Here is a 26962-nt window from a genome sequence, read left to right as displayed (position 1 = left end):
TGGACGTGGAGGCTCCTGTACGACGTACGTGGACCTTTTGCAGTGCAGGCAGGCGCACCAAGGCCCGGTGACACAACGACGTGTCGGTGTCATTGCTCCATGCCCGATAGTCATTTTCCTAACAGCTCCGTAACCTCCGTTAAGACTTTCTTAAGCAGTTGTGCTTCAACCAAAGCAGCAGTGCAAATTTGACCTGCACAAAAAAGCAGAGGATGCGGGGCAACAAGCCGAAGCAGCAGGGTAGGTAGACTCATGTTACTTGCACATCATGCTGCTAAGACGGGACAAAACAAATTTTGCTCCCCGTGTCAACTCTCTGTTTATGTTTAGCATACTACTCCCTTGTTTCTTAGAGGAATCGATTCTCTTTCCTTTTAGAGTCAAACGGCGATTTGTAAATTTATTTAAATCTATTAAGAAAAAGTACTAACATTTCATTAATATCATTAAACTAATCAGAAAATACATTTTTGTAGTGTATCTATATAGAATAAAAAACTAATAACATTGTATAGAAATATAGTTCATCTTAAAATTTAAATCCAAAAAAAATTAGACAGAGTTAGTGTTTTCCCGCGACAGAAGATCAGAGCCTCAACTAAACTGTTAGTGACCTACTCCAACCACTTTGACCGTGTTTGCTATTTGTATGCCGCCACCACTATGCAACTGGTGATATGTTAAACGGCTTCTACTTTTGACTAAAATCGTACGTACCAACCCACCAACCCCTTTGCACGTGATAAAATTTTAATATACATAATTATTACTACCTACGTTCTAAATATTTATCGTTCGCTAGTTCATTTTTAAACTAAAACGCGACAAATAGAAAAGAACTAAAGGGTCATAGGTTCCTAAATCATTTAACTAAACTATTAAAAATACCTATCTTTGCGGCCTTCGTTTTACATATTTTCTAACACGATTGAACGAACGCAGAGCGATGGATCGCTTAAAAGCTAAGGTCCACAACAAACCACTTACAAAACCCTATGCATGTTCTATCTTGATATGTAATAGTTACTTTTTTTAGATGTTATTCTCGAGTTCATTGAGTAAAAATTGTAATTCACTCCTCCTAGTTCCATTTACTTTTATTCCCCATTTTGGATCATTGGAATTGAATTCCATTCTAATAATAGTAATTTAGGCATATATCAATTAAGCTAATTCGATTTTATGCAAAATATATTTGTATAATATTATTAACAAGATGTCAGAGATATTTATGTGCTACATTTTTACTATAGAGGAGTGAGACGAAGAGTGTCATGTAAGTTACAGAGTAGAAACAAATTCTACTAATGCATAAAATCATTTTCCATCCTCCACCCCATGAATTTAAGATAGACTTATATCTGAACTTTGGAAAGTGGTGGAATCTCAAATTCTATACTAAATAGGTTATTTGATTGAGTGAATTCCAATTCCTCTAAAATGAAGGGATCCAAACGCCCCGTTAATGATTTTTAATTTTCCCAAAAGAATAGATAGAGATTCATGCTAATAAAGAATAGCTAAGGAAAACAAAGCATTGATGCAAAAAGCTCACATCTCGTGTAAAGAAAGTTAGAAAAACTTGATGAGTTTTTAGAATGGAAGTTTCTGACCTTAGATTTCATTATTTGAGGAGCTTAGAGTCCATAGAAGTTCTAACAAGAAGTTTGTTTATCAGCATAAAGCCCTTCACCGAGCCATGAGATGATCCACTATATTCACTGCAGCATCATGCATCATGGGGCCTGCCTAATCACCAACTTAAAACGAATTTCCCTCGTGAATGCATTGAGGAAAAGACAAGACATTTTCGATTGACATGTATTAAACACATTTCTTGATCTATGTTAGGTGGGTGGGTTAAGTGCACTTACCAATCGAAGATTGTTGTCCTGGTTCACTTGAATTTTCTTTCATTCTAAGAACACAACCGAACCACTCACTCTGTTTAGATTTAGTCCAAAGAGCTTAGCAAAAGATAATTTATTGTCCTATATCAGCATGGTAGCCTACCGGAACCTATTTTCTTGCTTGATTTTATATGATTTTTGAGCAACTAGTGCAAAAGTCATTATGCTAATGCACATCTATTTTCTTGATCAGTTAAACTAGTGCAAAAGAGATCAACCTCGCTTGGTGCCAACCAAGTAGGAAAGAAAGGGAGAAGCTATCCTCATTTATAAACCTATTAAGTTATGTGGACGATCTCTGAGCTCATCTTCCTTTCTTAGGGCTAAAGAGGAGAAGAGTTCTATCTGATCATGGACAAGAGAAGAATAGTTATCAGATGGCTTCCTTGTGAAATATATGCAAGTTGAGTGGAAGCTAGATCGAAGGTGCATTGGGAGCATAAAAGCTAGTTCTTCCCTTGCTTGTTCCAGAACTAAAGGAGTAAAGGAAGGGCTTAGCGGGGCACATAAATCGGTCACATCCTTCCGAAAAGGAGTGATGTGAATCATCAAAGGAAGTTGCTGACTTGAGTAGGTAAGCAAGAAAGTAGACTTAGAACCCCCTTTACATGCTGGAGCACATCTTGGATATGTTAATTATGTTATGGGTGGAGTTCTACTCATGGTGATCTAGTCGAATTAGGGGAAAGTTGTAGTATTATTATGGGTCAATCAACTGGGAATTAGGGACTTAACTAACGTTAAGAACTTTTCATACTAGTGGAGTATTAATAGTGGGTATTGCCGACCTTATGATCCCCTCGAATGAAAAAATCCAATTCAATGAGGATTTGGTTCACCCCACAAGTACCCATCATAGGTAGCCCGCTTATAAGGGCTTAGGGTCTAGGGGAGATATAGTTGAAGATATAATTGGAAGTCGCCTAGAGGGGGGTGAATAGGCGAAACCTAAAAATTATAAACTTCGAACATGCACTTCACCCGGGGTTAGGGTTAGAAATAAACAATAGTGAATTTGGAATGCGGAAGATAGTTCCTCTTGCTATGAGTTGCTTAATAAATGCGGATAACTTTAGGAGCAAACTCAAATCAAAGTGAGCAAGAGAACTTTAGAATGAGAGGAGAGGGAAGAAACAAATCGAGTGATGAAGATCAACACAAGTGAACACGGTGATTTGTTTCCTGAGGTTCGGTTCCGATGAACATACTCCCCGTTGAGGAGGCCACAAAGGCCGAGTCTATTCCAACCCTTTCCCTCTCTCTCAATCGGTCACTTAGACCGGTCGAATGCTTCTTCTTAATCACACGGGTCACTAAGACCCTACAAGGATCACCACACAATTAGGTGTCTCTCGCTTTCTTTACAAACCACTTGAGAGGTTTAGAATGAGAATAAGAAAGCAACCAAGAAACAAGAGCAACAAAAGAAACACAAATCACCCTCTCTCAAGTCACTAAGCACTTTTGATCATTTGACTTGGTTTTGGAGCTTGGAGAAGATTTGATGCTTTGATTGTGTCTTTGGAGTCTATTCTTTTGCTCTAGTATTGAATGAGGAAGTTATAATGCTTGGATGGCTTGAATGGTGGTGGTTGTGAGGTATTTATAGCCCCAACCACTATTCCAGTCGTTGCTGTCGATGGGCACATCGGATAGTCCAGTGGTGCACCGGACACTCTATTGTTCACTGTCCGGTGAGTGCCACGTCAGCCGACCGTTGGGGTTTGGAGCTATTGACTGTTGAAGTCTTCTGTCTTCTTGTGGCACCGGACAGTCCGGTGGCACACCGGGCAGTCCGTTGTGACCTGTCATCGCAGACTGTCTTCTGACTTCTGGTACTGCAGACTGTGCGCGCAGTCGCGCAGTCGACCGTTGGGCGAAGTTGACCATTGCTCTGTTGTCTCACCGGACAGTCCGATGGTGCACCGGACAGTCAGATGAATTTTAGTGGATGAGCTCTGAGAAAACCCGAGAGCGGCCAGTTCGCGGAGGGCTCTAGCCTGGGCACCGGACAGTGTCCGATGCACCATAGGCTGCGCCAATTTAGTTTTGCTCCAACCGTGTAGAATTCCCCAAGTCATTTTCTTTGTAAATTTATGTAAACTTTATGCACCTGAGAAAAACATCCACTAGGCAAACTAGTTAGTCTATATGGTTTGTGATGGACGTCAAACACCAAAATCAATTATAGGAAATGTTGAGACCATTTCCCTTTCAATAATTTCATTTCATTGCTTTGTTAGAGGGAGATGAAGCTTTGGTTGGTGGATACAATAATTCCAATCTTCTTTGCCAATACTGCTACTATTGCTTGCTATATCTTATTTCAACAACTACTACTGTAATCTCATTTTCTTATCTCTATAATAATTATCCCTTGGATTCTACTTCCAAGCTCATCGTGTGTGTCATTCGTCGACCCGTTTTCTACTACTCCCTCTGTTTCAAAATAGTAGTCATTTTAACTCTTGGTTTTTATGTCTATATTCAAATGGAAGAAGATGAACCTAGACACATATATGAAACACAAACATCAAGTATTGTATGAACCCATTAATTAGCTATAACGAATTTTAATTTGGGATGGAGAGAGTATTTGTTTTGTGTTTCATGCTAGATTTGGTCATGTACTTCCTATTGGGTTTTCATTAACATCTTAATTGTTTCACTATATGTGGGTGGAAACAAGACTATTGGGTTGAGGAGCTAGCACTGAATTCTGTCTGCTCAACTTGCTTGCAGAAGACTCATTTATCTGCCAGTTGACCTAAATGGATGCATTGATTAGGGTCTTTATGCATCCATATGAATATAAGAGTGGTTATTCTAGGTATAGTGGGACTAACCTGAGACCATTAGAATACAAGATCAGCTATACACCCTATTTTACAAGAAGGCTTGATGCAAAAAAGAAAAGAGAGTGGCCTAGTCGTTTTTCTTATTATCATATCACAAGGATGTGACTCTATATGTGTAACACCCTGAATTTGGGGGTATAAAATTTCTTTTCTAATATCCACCAAATTCAGGTGTTACTCTCTCAGTTCTTCGCTTTCCTTTCTCTTTTCCCTAAAAATGGAGAATTATTTTGTTTTATATTAGCGTAAACCTAGTGGAATGAGCCCTAGAGGCACTTTGGTTGTTGCATTCATGCTGTTGCATGGTGTTTCTAAGTGCAAAATATGTTTGAAACATGTTAACATATCTTATAGAAGCGCTCGGTAAATTTTCATATTTTTCGGAATATTTTTCTATTTTCCGGAAACCAAAACTATTTATTTGTGGAACTTAAAAATATTTTTAGAAATTCTAATTATGTTTTTTGAGTTCATTAGGTGCCAAAACATTTATATGAATTTTTCTGGAATTTTTGAAAGCATATATAATATTTTAAGCACAAAATATGGATTTCTAGGCTTTTTTCGAATTAAAAATAGTAAAATCCGAATTTTAAGCGAATTTTCATCTCATCCAAACCCTAGATATATATACATGTCCGTCTTCATCTCGTCGAGCCCGTTCCAGAACACAAAACGTTTCCCCCAAATCCAATCCCTAGCTCCCGGGATTGCTCGCCGAAGTTCGGGGCGGTTCCAACTCCGGCGACAACTCCGACGAGCAATTACTCCCAATCCGTGCATCGTCTGCCGAATCCGAGGGTACCGCTGCGTTCGTCTCGTCGAGGGCTTCGTCGTAGCGCGTTCGGTTCGTCGATTGGATCCCCGAATCTCCGGCAATCGACGGATTTGGCTTCGGCTCCAGCGAGGGTCTTCTTCCCCGGTGAGAAACCTCCATTGTTGCACCTAGGGTTTCTTCGTTTATTCGTTTTCCCGTCCGTGCAGAGCATCTCCCACTCTCCCCTCACCTGCCCCGGCGGCAGCGGCCCTTCCCCCTTCGTTTCCCCTCCCCGGCGACGCCCCTTTTCCCCTCCCCGGCGGTGGCGGCGGTGGCCGACGGCGGCGCTCGCGCTCCCGCACCCCTCCCCGGGAGCGGTGGCCGCGCCCCTCGCGCCCCGTGCGGCCGCGCCCACCTCCGGCCGGCCCAACCTCGTCCTCCCCTTCCTCTCCTCTCTCTTCCATGGATGGGAGTAAGAAGATGAAGAGAGGAAGAAGACGATGGCAGTCTCGTAAATTTAGTCCGCGCGAATTACAGTATGGTTTAAAACATTCATAACTTTTGCGTTTTAAACCCGATTCAATCCATTCAAGTTGCGTTAGATTCGTATTAAAATTATCTTAATTTAGATATATTTATCCCAATTTTTGCATATTTTATTTAATTTAGTTAAACGTTTGTTTAACCAGTGGCTACTAGAACGACGTTTCAATTTAAAAACCTAATTTAGGAATTCGATTTGCGCATTTATAAGTAGTTACCAATATGATTAACCTTAACTGAAATGTTATTTATTAATAATTATTTAGTTTAATCACATTGTTTATTTATTAGTTTCGCATGTCGGTCCGCGCGTGCCGCGGTGCTGTTTCGCGCATGTCGTCGCGTGTCGTTCGCGAGTGTCGTGCGTGTTGTTCGCACGCGTTGTCGTGTGCCGTTCGCGTGTGTAGCGCGCCTTGCCGCGTGCGTTCACGCGTATCGCGCGTTGTCCGCGCGCTAAGTCGTTTGTGTCCGCGCGTTGCGCACATCGTGTTTGCACGTCGTGCGTCGTTAATTCGTCTCGCTTAGAATCGCTCATATTCATTAAGTTACTTGCTTAACTGTCAACTATTAAAATAGTAAGTTAGCCAAAACTAAGTAGTAGTATTAATTTAAATTTGATTAATATAAATTAATATAATTATGTTGAATTGGATGTTCTAATTAGTACTTGTTTAACGTAAACGAGCTAACCCCTCGACCGTAGCTTCGACTATCGTGGTTCTTTTCCTCGCATAACTGTAGAAGCTCTCTCTATTTTATATTGCTCGCTTTTATAATATTTTATCTTGTATGGTGTAATGTTCTTATGCAAGTATATGTTTGTTTGTGCCTGTTTGTATTCGCTGTGCGTCGCGAATAGACTGCGATCCATTTCCGAGCTTCGAGGAATCGACGGTCAAGCTTCGGCGACCAAGTAATCTAGCTATTCGAGTTCCACGAAGTTGAAGACCCTGAGCATCTGTTTGGTGAAGGCAAGTGTCCTCTGACCTATTATGTCCCATTTACTTTATAATTCCTCAACCCGCATACCATGATCAACCTAAGGATTGACTAGCTTTGTATTTACCTTGTCCTTGATTACCTTTTGGGTTATTATTGTTTAGCTTTATGCTATTGCTCAACTCTAATCAATGAACATGATGAGATTTATCAATGATACGCGATTTCCCTTCTTTATTATGATGTTATACTTGTGTCATTCAAGGGGGCTCGAGCGGTTTCTCGAGTGCCTCTCCGTAAGGACCTGTTCGTTGGATGACCGCCCGGGAAAACAGTGCAACCATGAGGGTGAAATGGGATGCCCTTAGCTAATTAATTAGAGGAACTAGAGGTGTAGTTGCTTCGCCGTCGTGCCGTCAATGGGGTCCAGGCACAGTGCTTGCTCTGCCGAGGCTGAGTGCCGAGGTTTTTTTGTTTTGCTTTTGTTAGTCACCCTCCTGCGGGGAGAGGTACTGTGTTTATCAAACTAGAGAAACCTAACGGGCGGCTATGACCTCTAGGAAATCTTTGTAAAGGCTACGTAGTGATACCCTGCCGGACCACCTAGGAAGTGATCAATGGGGAGTCATGATCCCCGGGCAAAACGGGAATCACGGCTCATGGGTAAAGTGTGCGACCTCTGCAGAGTGTTATGAAACTGATATATCAGCCGTGCTCGCGGTTATGAGCGGCCAAGGGAGCTCCATTGATTAGATACTTCGATCAGAGATGGTTGGTTTACAGATGATGATGAGGATGGTTATGATCATGCTTATGGTAATGGTAAGTGGTATTCTTTCCATTTGGAAAGGGTACTTTGGGTTAAGAACTTGGGTTAATGCTAAAACCTGGCTTTCTACTAGTAATAATAACCTGACCAACTAAAAGCAACTGCTTGACTTAACCCCACATAAAGCTAGTCCACTACAGCCAAACGGGACATTTGCTGAGTACGTTGATGTGTACTCACCCTTGCTTTCACAAAACACCAGGTTGCCTTTGGTGCAATCTATGCTCAGGTAAACAAGGCGTCGAGGCGGATCTCCAGGAGTTCTAGGACGTCAACGAGTTCGAGGATTTGGCTAGCGACCTCCCCCAGTCAGCTGCCTGTGGTGGGTTGTTTACGTTGGCTACGTTTCGATTCTGTGTACTTTGATTTATATTATGTAAATGACTCTAGTTTGTAATATTATTACTTACTCTTTATTGTAATTCGAAGCATTGTGCTATGATGAGTCATTTATGTAATCGCTGTGTACGTGAATTACTGATCCTGGCACGTACATGGTTCGCATTCGGTTTACCTTCAAAACCGGGTGTGACATAAGTGGTATCAAAGCCGTGCTGACTGTAGGACCGCTGTCCTAGAGTAGCATTGGCCGTTTTAAGGACTTATTGATTATTACTTCACCCCATCCTTGATTCTGCTTCAAAATATTAGTCAGCTTGACTAATTCTATGTTGCTCTCCTATATGCCCCCTTGCCAAAAGTATTTTATTCTAGTATGGTCTATACTTCTCTCAATCTATTAGATCTGATCTCACTCTTATGCTTGCGACATCTTTGTTGATGCCCCCTGACCATGGCCTTTAGTCTTTTGGGACTCTTTCTTCATCCATTATTAAATTGCTACCATTTGACCATCTCTATTCCATTTTGTTATTGACATGCTCGTATCCTTGCATTTTTAATACCCTTATCCCTTAATCTAAAGCACTTACCCTTGTACCTCTACTACCTATTTAAACATTTCAGTTTATATGTCCATGATCTTACTGTCTTTTGAGACCCTTTCCTATTCTATTGATAAGTCGCTATCTTTTTGGCAATTTGTACTTTCTTGGTTTTGGTATGCTCGTACCATTGGAATCTTGCATACTCTTATTTTTATATATGCTTACCTTTATGTCCCAATATCTGTTTGAAATATTTCAGTTAACATGCCCTTGACCACCCTTATTTCCTAATGATCCATGAGTGATCATTTTATTTTGCGCACCTGTGGTAATCTCGTTGTTTCCTTGTAACCTCCTTCGGTAATGAATTTTTACTTCAACTTTTCTATCGGAACCTCACTTATCTTATCCTTGATTGTTTTCTCCACCTTGCCATTTGGTGAGTCTTGCCTTGACTCTGTCCATGGATTATGCTTTTCATCATTATCACATTTACCCTTATCACCTCTATATCTTACCTTGATGTTTATCTTATACTGGCCCTTTAAAATCTCCTCTTTTCCATCTCAATCTGAGCATTGTACTTTACCTATTGTTCCCTTGGTCGTATCCTCTTCCTCATCGCTTGTAAATCTTCAACTCCATCCTATGTTGTGTCTCTGTTTAGCGTTGCCTTGACCTTTCCCATCTCTCGACCATACCTTGGTGATGACATTATGTCTGTTATCTAAAATCTCCAACTTGTCATCTCATTTCGGGAGTGGTATTCTACTTATCCCGCCTTTTGGTCGTAACCTCATATTTGCCACGCGCCAGCCTGGCCTTAGCTTCATTCTTTGTTGTACTCGTACCCTTGGTTCCCTTAACTTCATTCTTTATTGTACTCGTACCCTTGGTTCCCCTGCACTTTCACCTCTTCCCTTACGCCCTTGTCTGTTATCGCCTTTAACCCTTGTAATATATGTATCTTCACCTAAATGCTTACCTTGAAATTATCCTTTAAAAGCCTCCCCTTCCTTTCAACCTAGTTTGAGAGTTGCGAGTTACCCATCTCTCCCTTGATTTGTTTTCACTTCTTGTCGCCTTACAAGTTTTGTGTTAATTCCATCTCTTGCTATGTTTTTATTTGCTATCACCCTCACCTTGTCGTCCATCGATCTTGCCTGGATACTCATCTTTATTCCTACTTCTTAAAAACCCCCTCTCTTCCACCTCAATTTCAGAGTGATAGTTTACCTATCGGGCCCTTGGACATATCCTCTTCTTTTCCACTTGCAGATCTTGTCTGAACTTCATCCTTTGTGGTACTTATATCCTTGGTTCTTATGCACATTTACTTCCTCTCTTACATTCTTGTTCGGTATCACCTTTAGCCCTTGTAATATTCATACCCTTACCTTCATGCTTACTTTGAACCTCCCTTTAAAAGCCTTCTCTTTTCCATCCTTGTTCGAGGATAATGTCTTACCTATTTCGCCATTGACTGCTCCCCCTTCTTTGACGCCTTGCAAGTCTTGTCTAAAATACATCCTTTATTGTGTGTTTGTCCATTATCACCTTAACACTTGTCATCCCTCGATTTTTACCTTGATGCTTATACTATACCTGCATTTTAAAGCCGCCTCTCCCATTTCATTTCAAGAGTGATGTCTTACCCATCCCGCTCTTGTTCGTTCCCTATTTCTCTATCTCGTTGCAAGTCTTGTCTTAACTCGATCTTTTGGTGTGCCTTTATCTGTTACCTCATTTACCTTTGTCATCACTTGATCTTTCCATGATGCTTATCCTATGCCTACCTTTTGAAATATCATCTTTTCCATCTCGATTTGAGAATGGTGTTTTATCTATCGTGACCTTGGTTGCATTCTCTCCCTTGTCGGTTACAATCATTGCTTTAGCTCCATCCTTTATTATGCTCATACCCCTAGCCTCCATGTCTTATTATTCCCCTTGCCTTTTGTTGGCCTTAGAGTAGTTTCCCTTTTTTAAGGAAAGACCACCATTTAATTAAAAGGAACGTATATCAATGAGATGTTTGTTGATGTGTGCTCATGATGTTTGTCCTTCTGCTATGACTGATTTGCTTCTTTGGAATGAGTGTTGATGTGTTGTGGCCCTTGGACCATAATGGAATCTGTTTACTAGGTGAGTGCCATAGAGTTAAGTAGTTGGGTTCTCCCCCTGCTCTCTCTAATCTGTCTATACTTACCTTTTCTCGTTATTCTTTCCTCTTGCACCTGTCCTTTTGGCAACCTCCAACTCCTCCAAATCAGTCAAGATCAGAGTCGGCAACATCTTCATCAAGTATGTACCAATGCTCTTGTTAAGGGGGTTAGCCGCTAACCCCAATGAAGACAATGCAATCAACATCAACCAACAAGATCAGATTGGCGCAGCGAAAGCGTGTGTGGGTCCTAACCCACAGGTCCAGGAGATCCTCAAGAATTGCATCAATCGGTCTCAAGCATCTGATGGTCAAAGCAACCAATCCACAAGTCAAGCCGGCGGAGTCAAAGTTGAGTTAGAAAAAGCTATGAAAGACTAATGAACCAATCTCATTTTCCTGCTAGCCTCTTCTTGAATCTCGAGGACGAGATTCTATTAAGGGGGTTAGATTTGTAACACCCTGAATTTGGGGGTATAAAATTTCTTTTCTAATATCCACCAAATTCAGGTGTTACTCTCTCAGTTCTTCGCTTTCCTTTCTCTTTTCCCTAAAAATGGAGAATTATTTTGTTTTATATTAGCGTAAACCTAGTGGAATGAGCCCTAGAGGCACTTTGGTTGTTGCATTCATGCTGTTGCATGGTGTTTCTAAGTGCAAAATGTGTTTGAAACATGTTAACATATCTTATAGAAGCGCTCGGTAAATTTTCATATTTTTCGGAATATTTTTCTATTTTCCGGAAACCAAAAACTATTTATTTGTGGAACTTAAAATATTTTTAGAAATTCTAATTATGTTTTTTGAGTTCATTAGGTGCCAAAACATTTATAGGAATTTTTCTGAAATTTTTGAAAGCATATATAATATTTTAAGCACAAAATATGGATTTCTAGGCTTTTTTCGAATTAAAAATAGTAAAATCCGACTTTTAACCGAATTTTCATCTCATCCAAACCCTAGATATATATACATGTCCGACTTCATCTCGTCGAGCCCGTTCCAGAACACAAAACGTTTCCCCCAAATCCAATCCCTAGCTCCCGGTATTGCTCGCCGAAGTTCGGGGCGATTCCAACTCCGGCGACAACTCCGGCGAGCAATTACTCCCAATTTGTGCATCGTCTGCCGAATCCGAGGGTACCGCTGCGTTCGTCTCGTCGAGGGCTTCGTCGCAGCTTGTTCGGTTCGTTGATTGGATCCCTGAATCTCCGGCAATCGACGGATTTGGCTTCGGCTCCGGCGAGGGTCTTCTTCCCCGGTGAGAAACCTCCATTGTTGCACCTAGGGTTTCTTCGTTTATTCGTTTTCTCGTCCGTGCAGAGCATCTCCCACTCTCCCCTCACCTTCCCCGGCGGCGGCGGCCCTTCCCCCTCCGTTTCCCCTCCCCGGCGACGCCCCTTTTCCCCTCCCCGGCGGTGGTGGCGGCGCTCGCGCTCCCGCACCCCTCCCCGGGAGCGGTGGCCGCGCCCATCGCGCCCCGTGCGGCCGCGCCCACCTCCGGCCGGCCCAACCTCGTCCTCCCCTTCCTCTCCTCTCTCTTCCATGGATGGGAGGAAGAAGATGAAGAGAGGAAGAAGACGATGACAGTCTCGTAAATTTAGTCCGCGCGAATTACAGTATGGTTTAAAACTTTCATAACTTTTGCGTTTTAAACCCGATTCGATCCATTCAAGTTGCGTTAGATTCATATTAAAATTATCTTAATTTAGATATATTTATCCCAATTTTTGCATATTTTATTTAATTTAGTTAAACGTTTGTTTAACCAGTGGCTACTAGAACGACGTTTCAATTTAAAAACCTAATTTAGGAATTCGATTTGCGCATTTATAAGTAGTTACCAATATGATTAACCTTAACTGAAATGTTATTTATTAATAAATATTTAGTTTAATCACATTGTTTATTTATTAGTTTCGCATGTCGGTCCGCGCGTGCCGCGGTGCTGTTTCGCGCACGTCGTCGCGTGTCGTTCGCGAGTGTCGCGCGTGTTGTTCGCACGCGTTGTCGTGTGCCGTTCGCGTGTGTCGCGCGCCTTGCCGCGTGCCGTTCACGCGTATCGCGCGTTGTCCGCGCGCTAAGTCGTTTGTGTCCGCGCGTTGCGCACATCGTGTTTGCACGTCGTGCGTCGTTAATTCGTCTCCCTTAGAATCGCTCATATTCATTAAGTTACTTGCTTAACTGTCAACTATTAAAATAGTAAGTTAGTCAAAACTAAGTAGTAGTATTAATTTACATTTGATTAATATAAATTAATATAATTATGTTGAATTGGATGTTCTAATTAGTACTTGTTTAACGTAAACGCGCTAACCCCTCGACCGTAGCTTCGACTATCGTGGTTCTTTTCCTCGCATAACTGTAGAAGCGCTCTCTATTTTATATTGCTCGCTTTTATAATATTTTATCTTGTATGGTGTAATGTTTTATGCAAGTATATGTTTGTTTGTGCCTGTTTGTATTCGTTGTGCGTCGCGAATAGACTGCGATCCATTTCCGAGCTTCGAGGAATCGACGGTCAAGCTTCGGCGACCAAGTAATCTAGCTATTCGAGTTCCACGAAGTTGAAGACCCTGAGCATCTGTTTGATGAAGGCAAGTGTCCTCTGACCTATTATGTCCCATTTACTTTATAATTCCTCAACCCGCATACCATGATCAACCTAAGGATTGACTAGCTTTGTATTTACCTTGCCCTTGATTACCTTTTGGGTTATTATTGTTTAGCTTTATGCTATTGCTCAACTCTAATCAATGAACATGATGAGATTTATCAATGATACGCGGTTTCCCTTCTTTATTATGATGTTATACTTGTGTCATTCAAGGGGGCTCTCGCGGTTTCTCGAGTGTCTCTCCGTAAGGACCTGTTCGTTGGATGACCGCCCGGGAAAACAGTGCAACCATGAGGGTGAAATGGGATGCCCTTAGCTAATTAATTAGAGGAACTAGAGGTGTAGTTGCTTCGTCGTCGTGCCGTCAATGGGGTCCAGGCACAGTGCTTGCTCTGCCGAGGCTGAGTGCCGAGGTTTTTTTGTTTTGCTTTTGTTAGTCACCCTCCTGCGGGGAGAGGTACTGTGTTTATCAAACTGGAGAAACCTAACGGGCGGCTATGACCTCTAGGGAATCTTTGTAAAGGCTACGTAGTGATACCCTGCCGGACCACCTAGGAAGTGATCAATGGGGAGTCATGATCCCCGGGCAAAACGGGAATCACGGCTCATGGGTAAAGTGTGCGACCTCTGCAGAGTGTTATGAAACTGATATATCAGCCGTGCTCGCGGTTATGAGCGGCCAAGGGAGCTCCATTGATTAGATACTTCGATCAGAGATGGTTGGTTTACAGATGATGATGAGGACGATTATGATCATGCTTATGGTAATGGTAAGTGGTATTCTTTCCATTTGGAAAGGGTACTTTGGGTTAAGAACTTGGGTTAATGCTAAAACCTGGCTTTCTACTAGTAATAATAACCTGACCAACTAAAAGCAACTGCTTGACTTAACCCCACATAAAGCTAGTCCACTACAGCCAAACGGGACATTTGCTGAGTACGTTGATGTGTACTCACCCTTGCTTTCACAAAACACCAGGTTGCCTTTGGTGCAATCTATGCTCAGGTAAACAAGGCGTCGAGGCGGATCTCCAGGAGTTCTAGGACGTCGACGAGTTCGAGGATTAGGCTAGCGACCTCCCCCAGTCAGCTGCCTGTGGTGGGTTGTTTACGTTGGCTACGTTTCGATTCTGTGTACTTTGATTTATATTATGTAAATGACTCTAGTTTGTAATATTATTACTTACTCTTTATTGTAATTCGAAGCATTGTGCTATGATGAGTCATTTATGTAATCGCTGTGTACGTGAATTACTGATCCTGGCACGTACATGGTTCGCATTCGGTTTACCTTCAAAACCGGGTGTGACAATATGGAGCCCCTACTACATAGCAAGTCTGAGAGTCCTCTCATTATGGATTCTATATAAAGAAGGTCAACTGTGGAGACTATAGTAGCTCTTACTCAGACTATCTATGAAAAAGCTAGAATTCATTTGTCTTCATCTATGAACTTAAATCTACCGGTAAGACGGGCTTCTTAAGTTTAATTACATGTGTAGGAACTTCTAATTGGCCTAGCAAGGATGGACATCTTTCATCAATTTATTAGATTTAGTGAGAGGCTCCAAGATGGTATATGTAGAATGGGAGGTAAAGACAAACTTTGGCCAGTTTACATTTTCAAAACTACAACTATATATCTTGCCTATCCTTGTTTACTATAAATAAGAGTGGTAATGGATCACGATCCAAATGTTTTTCGTAATTTATTTGTGCCTTTAATTAATATTAGTTCAAAATTGAATAGAATTAGAGTCCAATCTTAATCGATCTGACACTTAAAATTTTTAGTGTAAAATTTAGAGTCATTACCACCCCTAACTATAAGAACCCATCACAGTCCACTTATCTGCACATTCTCTAATTTTGTTCTGTGAATTAGCTGAAGCATTTTTGTAAGGACTTGGCTGCGTTTCGTAATTAGTAACAGTAAACTTTTCCATGGAAAAGACGGGTTAGCGGAGCTGCAACTTCACCGACTGCAGTCTCAGCGGTGATCCATGAATCCCCTTTGGGCCTTCCGCTGCCAGCAAATAGCAATAGTAGTGTTTGATCCCGTTCCAAAAACAAAAACAAAAAGAAGAGCCACACATTTTGGAAACTTTTTTGTGGGGCCCGCCCGCAGCACCAAAACCATACCAACCCCCGCAATGGCAAACCAAACAAATTCGTGTACTCAAATTGGACCCGTCTCGGCGCTCTCTCCCAAAAAAACGCTATAAAATCCCCGGCATTCCTCCTTGCCTGTTCCATCGCCTCCACGAACAAACCACACACCCCACCTACCCCGGCCGGACCGGCAGGCAGCACAGCATGGACCTCGCCCTCCTAGAGAAGGCCCTGCTGGGCCTGTTCGCCGCGGCTGTGGTGGCCATCGCCGTGGCCAAGCTGACCGGCAAGCGGTACCGCCTCCCACCGGGGCCCCCGGGCGCCCCCGTGGTGGGAAACTGGCTGCAGGTGGGCGACGACCTGAACCACCGCAACCTGATGGCCATGGCGAAGCGGTTCGGCGACATCTTCCTGCTGCGCATGGGCGTGCGCAACCTGGTGGTGGTGTCGACCCCGGAGCTGGCCAAGGAGGTGCTCCACACGCAGGGCGTGGAGTTCGGCTCCCGCACCCGCAACGTGGTGTTCGACATCTTCACGGGCAAGGGGCAGGACATGGTGTTCACGGTGTACGGCGACCACTGGCGCAAGATGCGGCGCATCATGACCGTCCCCTTCTTCACCAACAAGGTGGTGGCCCAGAACCGCGCCGGGTGGGAGGAGGAGGCCCGGCTGGTGGTGGAGGACGTGAGGAAGGACCCCGAGGCCGCGGCCGGCGGCGTCGTGCTCCGCCGCCGCCTCCAGCTGATGATGTACAACGACATGTTCCGCATCATGTTCGACCGCCGGTTCGACAGCGAGCACGACCCGCTCTTCAACAAGCTCAAGGCGCTCAACGCGGAGCGCAGCCGCCTGTCGCAGAGCTTCGAGTACAACTACGGCGACTTCATCCCCGTGCTCCGCCCCTTCCTCCGCGGCTACCTCAACCGCTGCCACGACCTCAAGACGCGCCGCATGAAGGTCTTCGAGGACAACTTCGTACAGGAGCGCAAGTAAGTCTGCCATATTCCATTTTCTTTCCTTTCCTTTTTCTTTTGAGCTGGCCACCTGGGCTGGTGGTTGGTTGACGGCGGGTGGAGTTGCAAGTTGCATCGTCGGCGGGTGAGGTATGAGCTGGAGGCTGGAGCTGGGCGGAAGACAGTTGCATGCATTGCATCTGTGCCTCTGTGGTGGTGGCTGCGCACATGCTGCAACCGATGCCATCTACCGGTGGACAAATCAATGCCATCTGCCAGTGGACAAGGACGAATCAACAGCCAAGTCCATATTTTATTTTATTTTGCTAGTCATTGAATTTTGGCGAGATCGGACGACTTTTGTGATGCATGGCTGGCTCCAGTCATGTTTGACACGTAACTAAAAGACCCACCGCACGGGTTAGGGAGTACTAGTACCTACTACTCCTAAACAACAACTTGTAGTTGTCCACAACAGGTTAACAGATCAAAGAAGGATAGGTGAGCGGCACTACTCATCTCGTGGCTTCCGGTGACAGATGATCAGCCCACGAAGGAAAAAGAAAAAGGGACTCGCTTGATTTGCGTTGCTTTGCTTTCCGCGCAAGGCCGAAAGCTTAAGGTCGGGGCAACGACACACCGAGAGCGACGGAGATATACCACGCTCTGCTGCTTCATGATAGCTGGAAGGACATCAGCATGACACGCATGCCAATAATGTAGTAGAAGACTAGTTTATTTGTCACCTACTAGGCAGAGAGTGCGGTGGTTCCATGAACCAACCATTCGTGCGTGCGTGCCCACCGCACGACCACGAGGGGGCATGCAACATATACTTTACAAAATTCATTCGGTTGTTGACTTGGTTTCAATTCATTGGGTTGGGAAGACAAAACTAACATGGATGCGTTGCGTACTCACAGGAAGGTGATGGCTCAGACTGGTGAGATCCGGTGCGCCATGGATCACATCCTCGAGGCCGAGAGGAAGGGCGAGATCAACCACGACAACGTCCTCTACATCGTCGAGAACATCAACGTCGCAGGTATCGATAATCGTCACTGCTCAGTGCAATGAAACGGAAACAGAGTATGCTATGTCTGAAGAACCAAGTGAGACTTATCATTCAACTACTGCAGTCCAGCGCTACTACACAAACAAATAGCACTGCAATATCGGAAGATATAATAATATAAGGCACGTCTTAATCAAGTCTCCGTCAGCCAACTTAATTCCGTCCTTAATTAACCGGCAACATACTGAGCCTAATGCGGTGTCACACTTCAAGTGGGCTCCCGTATTTATCTGCTAGGCATAGTATCTATCTGTGTATCAAAAGGTAGTTGAAGCCGCCACCACGTGACCACGCCTCAAAAAGAATTGCGTTTTGATTTGTATATCCAAGCTGCCACACCTGCAGGCAGTCGGTGGCAAAAAAAAAAAACTAATTTGTTTGCTTTTGCAGCGATCGAGACGACGCTGTGGTCGATCGAGTGGGGCATCGCCGAGCTGGTGAACCACCCGGCCATCCAGCACAAGCTCCGGGAGGAGCTCGCCTCGGTGCTGGGCGCCGGCGTGCCTGTGACGGAGCCGGACCTCGAGCGCCTCCCCTACCTTCAGGCCATCGTCAAGGAGACGCTCCGCCTGCGCATGGCCATCCCGCTGCTGGTCCCCCACATGAACCTCAACGACGGCAAGCTCGCCGGCTTCGACATCCCCGCCGAGTCCAAGATCCTCGTCAATGCCTGGTTCCTCGCCAACGACCCCAAGAGGTGGGTGCGCCCCGACGAGTTCCGGCCCGAGCGCTTCCTGGAGGAGGAGAAGTCCGTGGAGGCCCACGGCAACGACTTCCGATTCGTGCCCTTTGGGGTCGGCCGCCGGAGCTGCCCTGGGATCATCCTCGCGCTGCCTATCATCGGCATCACCCTGGGCCGGCTGGTGCAGAACTTCCAGCTGCTGCCGCCGCCGGGGCTGGACAAGATCGACACCACGGAGAAGCCCGGCCAGTTCAGCAACCAGATCGCCAAGCATGCCACCATCGTCTGCAAGCCCCTCGAGGCCTAGAAATCAATGCGTGTTTCCTGCACGCGCCCCCGCAGATGAAGCACTATGTATTTTCTCTTTTTTTTGTGTGTTGTGTTTTTTTTACTAAGAGGAGATGTATTTCTTGTTCGTAAAATGCACTTAGTCAAATGGATCGAGATTATGTTGATCATTAAACACCAAAATCACTTAGTCAAACGGGTCGGGATCCATTTTCCTCACAATGTCAACCTTTGACTGATGACAATATAATCAAAGCAAGCAAATATTAAATAAAAAAATATGTACTCTACTTGCAATAGATGCATGTGCATATGCAACGTGTATGAGAAACTAAATTGATAGATATGCGGTCATTTAGAGCATATAGGAAGACATGTTAAAGTATACACGAAGCTATCAAATACTTGCCCTCTAAAATATTTCTCTCCCTAAAAGAAAGTTCTCCACATTTGGAAAAACAGTCTCTCCCTTTGAGGAAAAGGACATACACCCCCTATTGGAAAACTCTCTTTCAATACAAGAGGAAAAAAAGACAAGAATGAATAGACTAACTCCCCTTAATTTATGCATAGTTAAATGGTAAAGGATATTCTAGTGATACCAAATAAAGAATTTAAAAGCATATGCATATGTAGGGATGGCAACGGGTACATACCCGTCGGGTAATACCATTCCATATCCGTACCCATCAAAAAATTCTACTTGTTGCGTTACCCATATATGCTCGCGGGTATAAAATCTTACCCATACTCGTACCCGCGCGGGTATTTTTACCCATCGGGTAATCCGTACCCGCTAGGAAAGTCTTAAATTTCAATATACCAATCACTTAAAATATTAAATAAACATACAAAAACAACTTCAATTTGACATATAACAAATCATATGATTACATAACTTGGTATCTGGACAAATGATACTAGAGAAGGTTTTTATTTTAGCTAAGCTAGGCTCTATTAGATGGTTATAGTGGTATTGATGCGTGTATATTTTACCCATGGATAGACGGGTATGGGTAGTTCCAACCCGTACTCATACTCGTCTACCAAACGGGTAGAGGTTTTATCCATTAACATACCTGTGGGTAGAGAAATCATCGCGTACCCGCCTTCATATCAGGTAAAACCCATCGGGTATTCGGGTTTCGGGTACCCATTGCCATCTCTATGCATATGTGGCAACACGGGGGGCACAAGATGTGAAATGACATAGTCTGTTCAAAATTGGAGAGGACAACCAAATGATATCGATTGTGGAATGATACCACTTGTAGATTTGCAGTGAAAGCTTGTTGGGGACTTGTTCTCAAATGCTATGAATTAAGAATAAGGCAACACAAGATGTTAAAGGTTAAGGCCCTTCGTCCTTCGAAGCATTATTTCCTTTAGGATATAATGATCTTCAGACGAAGGTCATGAAGGACATACCTTCATCATCGTAGTATACATTAATGAAAGGAGAAGTATGTGAAACATAAGAAACAACATGAATGGTTATGTAACATTATTAACTCATCTTATATTATATTATCATGAATAAACAGGAATAAGACACAATTACATTTGTACCTTCGGCTTGACAGAAGGAGATAGTACAAGCGTGATGCATGAGCGAGTACAAATCAGCGTGAACTGTACGAGGATACTGTTCATCTATTTATAGGCACAGGACGCAACCTGTGAGAAATTACATTCATGCCCTTCATATTTACTATTGACTTGTGGACGACTATATGAGGACTAAATAGCCTTTTCCCCTTTAGGTCGGTTCCTTTTTCCGCCAATTTAGCCGAAGCTCCCTTGCGCATAGCTTCGGAGCAACACCAGCCTTCATCATGACCATTCTCTTCACATTGTATATACTTTTAACCCGAGTCCGAAGGTACCTGTTCATATGTCACACTTGGAAGACATTGTTAAATCATGTTTTTGAGGACCTTCGGAAGACAAAGGCCCCCAACAGTAGCCCCTCGCAGTATTAATTTGTTAGGATAACGAATTCAGACTGCGACATGGATGAAGGCCTCAAGCAGAAGGTCCGAAAAAACACCTTCCCTTTGCTAGAATAGCAACAGTCAATGACGGACGCCCCCCCCAATTTGGAGCGTGTTGAGCGTATAAATAAGAACTCACACCAGCTACATTTGGTACGCTGCTTGTACCATCTTGCTCACTAGCGCTTGCTAGTTTTTCAAGCTCTCTGAGCTTTGGTTTAAAAGACGCATTTTCGTCATTTCTGAAGAAGAAATGTCTTAAGACAAGAAGGTTGCTGCTGAGACGAAGCTGACTGAAGAGGAAAAGGCTTTTGAGGAGAAGAAGACTGTGGAATCTTATATTGCTGGATTTGTCGAGTCGATGGCAAGAACAAATACGGAGAAGATTACTAAAGAGATACTGGAGGGCTTGTTCGAAGATACCGATGACAGCGATAGCTATGATGTAGAAAGTGGGGACGAAGATTCTGAGGATCGGCCCTGGAGGCCAAGTCATTCAATCTTCGGAAAATCGACCATCAAACAGAGTCACCTCAAAAACATGAGGGGAAGGTACTTTCGGGATATATCTATTGTGAGGGCCGGCAGAGACAACAACGTTCCTGCCCCTGAGGAGAACGGAGTTGTGATTTTCCAAAGCTTCTTCAATGCTGGACTTCGGTTCCCTTTGAGTAAGTTTGTAGTTGAAGTGCTGAAGATGTTCCAAATCTTTCTTCATCAGATCACCCCCAAAGCCATAATAAGGATGAGGATTTTTGTCTGGGCAGTAAGGAGCCAGGGGTTAGAACCAAGCGCAAAGTGCTTCTGCAATATGCACGAATTGCTATATGAGACGAAGGCCATGGGTAAAGAACAGTACCACAACAACTTCGGTTGTTATGGATTTATCGCCCGTTCCAACGCAAGGCACCCAGTACCAACCTTACGGAAGAGGTGGCCCAGAGCTTGGATGGAAGAATGGTTTTATGTGAAAAATGATCTGAAAGCAAGGGAAGATATTAATAAGTCATTATGCGCCCCATCTGGTCCCGCTTCGGCCTCCGAAAGCCGAAGGTCGAAATTGATGATGCCGCCGAAGCGTGTCAGAAGGCCTTCAGTACAGTCTGCTCCTTCATTGGTACAAGAAATTTAATTCAAGAGCATATAACATTCAGAGTATGGTCGCTTGTAGAAAGCTAGGAAATGCCGAAGGAGACCATCACCAAGTCTAGCGAAGGTGATTTGGTCCGGCTGAAGTATACATTTAGGTTTGGGGATAAGTTCGATGAACCAAACGACGACTGGCTGAAATGTATCGAAGCTACAAGTGATGAACTGCTTGGAGCTTATTCCAATGCAGAAGATAATGCACTATCTACAGCCTTCGAAGGTCGGGGAAAAAAGAGAATGAACAGAGTTTTTGACGCCATAGGCTTCGTCTACCCCGATTACCGCTACCCACTGCGGGGATAGAGGAAGAAGAGAAAAGCTGCTGCTTTGGCCGCCCTAGCTGAACCTGTGCCGAAGGCTGCGGGAAAAAAGATGAAGGTTCTTACCCACCGACCACGTTACATTGAACCGGCCGTGGTGCCTGAGTTTAGCGGGGAGACCTCTTCAGCTGCTGAAACAAGAGTGACTGCTCCAATTGCGCAGAGCACTGAAGAGCCGGTTGTAATGCCGAAGTTACTTTAGTTAAGTTGGTTGAGACAAAGACTGATAAGGATAAGGCTGAAGGGTTGAAAGTTGAAAAATTAACAAAAATGCTAGAGATTTTGAGCCCGTCAACAGAGATAACAGTGCCGAAAGCATAAAAGGGTTCTGTCGCAACTCCTAAGAGGAGAAGAATGGCAAATGTGGTAGATGTTGTGCTAGAAACAACAAAATCCTTGAGTCCTGCTCCTTCAGGAAAAATTACCGAAGCTTCCAAAGCTCTACCCGAGGCTGAAACGAAGCAAGCAGAAGTCGAAGCTGCAAAAAATCAAGTTGAAACCGAAGCTGGGCCTTCAGAGCCCACTGAGACAGAGCCCGCCGCAGTTGAAGAAGAAGCTACAGAACAAATTGCGTCTGAAAAGGTTGAAGCTGATGCTACCGAAGCTTTAAAACAAAGCATTGATTACGTCATTCGTCATGCTTTGGGGAAGAAACTTTCTCAAGAAGAGAAGCTAGAAGCGCTACACTATGCCCAAAAATTAAAATACCCGAAGGGGGCATTAGTGTTTAATGGCAGCGGGGAAGAAGATTTTTTGAACTGTCTCCCAGATAATAAAGAGATATCCGTCTGCCGGGAGATAGGTAGAAGCATCGGATTCCGAAGCTAGAGGATGACCTTTCAATATTATCAAAGGATGAGCTTGCTGACAGTTTGGCGTATAATAGCATAAATGTATGAAAGCTAATTTTGTATTTTGAAAGCAACATATTTTATTTGTTTATACTTAATTCTGTCCTCCTCTTGCAGGGCCTAATTCATAGCAATGCCCTTAGAGCACAGAAAAACATTGAAGATGAAGGATATACAATGGCTCTGAACAACCTTCGTTCAGAGGTAATCGAATTAAGGAACGAAGGTCTTGAAAAAGACAAAATCTTGATTTCATTGGTAAACAAAGTGAAAGAAGATGAAGTTAGTTTCAAGGCTCAAGCCGAAATCCAAAAGAATGAAATCGAAGATCTTCGGAAACAGTTGGCCGAAGCCAAAGAAAAATGCGGTCTCATGGAAGCTAACCGAGATATCAGTGAATATTGGAAAAGCTATTTAGAAAAAAAACAGTTGAAGAACTTCGCGCATCCAAAGAAAGATGTTTTGAAAAATCCTTGGGCTGCGTGGAAAAAATAAAGGCTAGCTTCGGCAACGTGGGCGCCTATTCTAACGAAGATAACTTCATACGAGGCGACCCTGAAGGTGTTATCGAATGGATAAGTGGAGAAGCCGAAGCTTTCGAAGAAATTTTAAGTGATCGTGGGGATGTCTACGCGTTTTCTGGTGCAAGAGAAATTTCAGTCATCCTGGAGAAGGCGGGGTGCAACCATGTCAAGACCCTAGCCCAGGCCGAAGCTGCCTTCTCCATGGATGATACAAAGGATCCCTCAGCTGAAGCAAGTTTAATGGGCGGAAAATTTTACAATGACATCTGGATAAATGGTGGCCGAGAAATGGCTCATGAAATTATGAAGAAAAGTGAGAAAGATATTCATGACGCCCAAGTGGAAGCGAAACAAGCTGAGGAAGCTGCAGAACGTGAAAGACGTTTAGGTATTGTTTCGTGGCCTTTAGCTTTGGTATTTGTTTTTTATGGCTTCGAACTAATTAACTTTTTCTACTGTAGCTGAATTATCTCTGCCACCGGAACCGTTTGATCCTCTGGCCGATCCAAAGACGAAGGAAGCACTGGAGATTATTAATATAGCTGAATCTGTTGTTGACGAGGTCGTTAACAAATTGCTAAATGAAGTTACGGAGAAGGTCCTGAAGGAAGACTAGTAGTTATTGTAAAAACATTTTTAGACGATCAATGTAACTTTGCTGTAATAAGACTGTAATTTTTGATGTGTATAGTTTTGAATCTAATATGTAAATTATTTGTAATTCACTTCTTTGTGATGCATGAAACTCTTATATACATACCGTTTTTGAGCCTTCGGCGAAAAAACACCTTCCCTTCTTTTCATGCTTCGTAAAGAAAAAGATCCATGCTTCGTGAAAATATCCGTACTTCGTAAGAACATCCAAGCTTCGTAAACAAGAGATCCCTTCTTTTGCAATAGAGCTGATGAAATTGTATTTCTCAGCTTACTTTGTGCCTTAGCACATTTTCATTTTTATAAAGCAATCTCCGAAGATCGACTTCATATTCAATTCGTGTCATTGGTGCGATATAATGTATGATGTGATGCTATGTGGTATGATATGATGATATGATGCGAAGAATGATGCTAATGCCGAAGACACACACCCACACGCCCATACTGAAACACACAATCTCTGCGTCCCCTTAGGAACGATCGGAACCTCTTTGCCATTTATTTTTCGGCTTCACTGCTTATTTTCGGTGTAAGTTCTACATCCCCTTAGGAACGTCTTTTGAACTTCTTCGCCTTCTATTTCGGCGGTATAAGTTCTGCATCCCCTTAGGAACGTCTTTTGAACTTCTTCGCCTTATATTTCGGCGGTATTTGGCTCTGCATTCCCTTTGGAACGACTTTTGTGCAGAAAACTTACATCGCGCTCCCTTAGGAACGACTTTTTGTAGCTTAGGCAAAACTTACATTGTGCTCCCTTAGGAACGACTTTTGTGCTTCGGCAGTTTTTTAGCTTCGTAAGTCTGTCAAGAAGATATATTTCATTCTGATAGAAGCGAAACTGTTACAAGGAATTAAAACTAGATCTATATTGATTGTTCCTTATTGAGAAACAAAATGACATAGAACATAAAAGTATTTTGGGGGTAGGATATCGCTCAATAAATGTGCTTTGATTCTGGCACAGTACTGTTGACTATGCGAGCTTCGGATTCCTCCCTGAAGTCCCGCTGCTGTTGGGTGTGTTGGCGCCCTTCTGGCTGCTGGCTTCGGGAATAGGTTGGTTGTAGTGGTGTTGGGGGTGGGAGTTGTGGCCAGGAAGCATGTGACTAGCTAGCCGAAGCAACAGAAGCTGCATGATGATTGCCCACATTTTCTGGTATGTAGGGAGAGTGGCACGAAGCAGTGTGCAAGACCTGCTTCGGCTGATTCTGCCGAGCTTCGGCTTTCGCGATCTCCTTCTGCTTTTGAATGGTGATTCGACACATTCTTGTAGTATGGCCTTTGTCCTCACCGCAGAATAAGCAATAAATCTTCCTGGGCTGATCCCCGTATCTTCCTCCGAAGCCCCTGGCGCCTCTGCCTCTTGGGGCTGGCGGCCTGAAAGAGCTTTGTTGTTGCCTCGAAGATTGCGAGGTGTACTGTGGCCTCTGAAGCTGATTTCCTTTGTCGTCATTCTTAGTGGAGTTATGGATTGATTTGACATGCCTCAGGTGAATTCTTCCTCCGAAGCCCCTGGTCATTTCCGAGAATCTGTAAGCTTCCTCCCTTCTTTGGCAGAAATCGTTGTCAGCCCGGATGTACTCATCCATCTTCTGAAGCAGCTTCTCCAGAGTTTGTGGGGGCTTCCTGGCAAAGTACTGAGCCGTAGGTCCTAGCCGAAGGCTCTTAATCATGGCCTCAATGACAATTTCCTTGGGCACTGTGGGCGCTTGTGCCCTCAATCGCAAGAACCTTCGGACATACGATTGGAGGTATTCCTCATGGTCTTGCGTGCATTGGAACAGGGCCTGAGCTGTGACTGGCTTCGTCTGAAAGCCTTGGAAACTGGTCACCAGCATGTCCTTGAGCTTCTGCCACGACGTAATTGTCCCTGGCCGGGAAGAATACCATGTCTGGGCCACGTTCCGGACTGCCATGACGAAGGATTTAGCCATGACAGCTGCATTGCCTCCGTATGAGGATATTGTTGCCTCATAGCTCATCAAAAATTGTTTTGGATCTGAGTGCCCATCATACATTGGTAGCTGAGGTGGCTTGTAAGATTGTGGCCATGGGTATAGCCTGCAGTTCTGCTGCCAAGGGAGAAGCATCATCAAAAGTAATGGTATCATGATTAAAATCATCATACCATCCATCTTCGTTGAATAGGCCCTCCTGACGAAGCTCCCTTTGCTGGGGCCTTCGGTGTTGTTCATCTTGAGCAAGATGACACACTTCTTTAGTAGCTTCGTCGATCTTCCTTTAAAGATCAGCGAGCCGAGCCATCTTCTCTTTCTTCCTTTGCACTTGTTGATGGATGATTTCCATGTCCCTGATCTCTTGGCCCAACTCCTCCTCCTGGAATGTTGGACTGGTGGCTTTCCTCTTCTGGCTTCGAGCCTCTCGGAGAGAGAGAGTCTCCTGATTTGGGTCCAGTGGCTGCAGTGCAGTAGCCCCTGGCGCGGTTATCTTCTTCGGCGGCATGATGAAGGTCAATGCTTGCCGAAGATGGTCGAATGAGTTCACCTGAGCTGGGCGCCAATGTTGGGGACTTGTTCTCAAATGCTGTGAATTAAGAACAAGGCAACACAAGATGTTAAAGGTTAAGGCCCTTCGTCCTTCGAAGCATTATTTCCCTTAGGATATAATGATCTTCAGGCGAAGGTCATGAAGGACATACCTTCATCATCACAGTATACATTAATGAAAGGAGAAGTATGTGAAACATAAGAAACAACATGAATGATTATGTAACATTATTAACTCATCTTATATTATATTATCATGAATAAACAGGAATAAGGCACAATTACATTTGTACCTTCGGCTTGACAGAAGGAGATAGTACAAGTGTGATGCACGAGCGAGTACAAA

The 26962-nt window shown here is 43.7% G+C and overlaps 1 protein-coding gene across 1 annotated transcript; it reads left to right on the top strand.

Annotated features, from left to right (window-relative positions):
- The first annotated feature begins 15679 nt into the window (after positions 1-15679).
- LOC100272801 (putative cytochrome P450 superfamily protein) lies at positions 15680-18786 on the top strand. Its single transcript, NM_001147254.1, has 3 exons — positions 15680-16605; positions 17493-17614; positions 18035-18786. The coding sequence occupies exons 1-3, from the start codon at positions 15821-15823 to the stop codon at positions 18631-18633; spliced, it is 1506 nt and encodes a 501-aa protein (NP_001140726.1). The 5' UTR covers positions 15680-15820; the 3' UTR covers positions 18634-18786.
- The last annotated feature ends 8176 nt before the right edge of the window (positions 18787-26962 follow it).

Source organism: Zea mays, chromosome 8, assembly GCF_902167145.1.
Source record: "Zea mays cultivar B73 chromosome 8, Zm-B73-REFERENCE-NAM-5.0, whole genome shotgun sequence".
In the NCBI taxonomy this organism is placed as follows: domain Eukaryota; kingdom Viridiplantae; phylum Streptophyta; class Magnoliopsida; order Poales; family Poaceae; genus Zea; species Zea mays.
The sequence above is the reverse complement of the archived record's forward strand: the minus strand, read 5'-3'. Positions and strand labels throughout refer to the sequence as shown.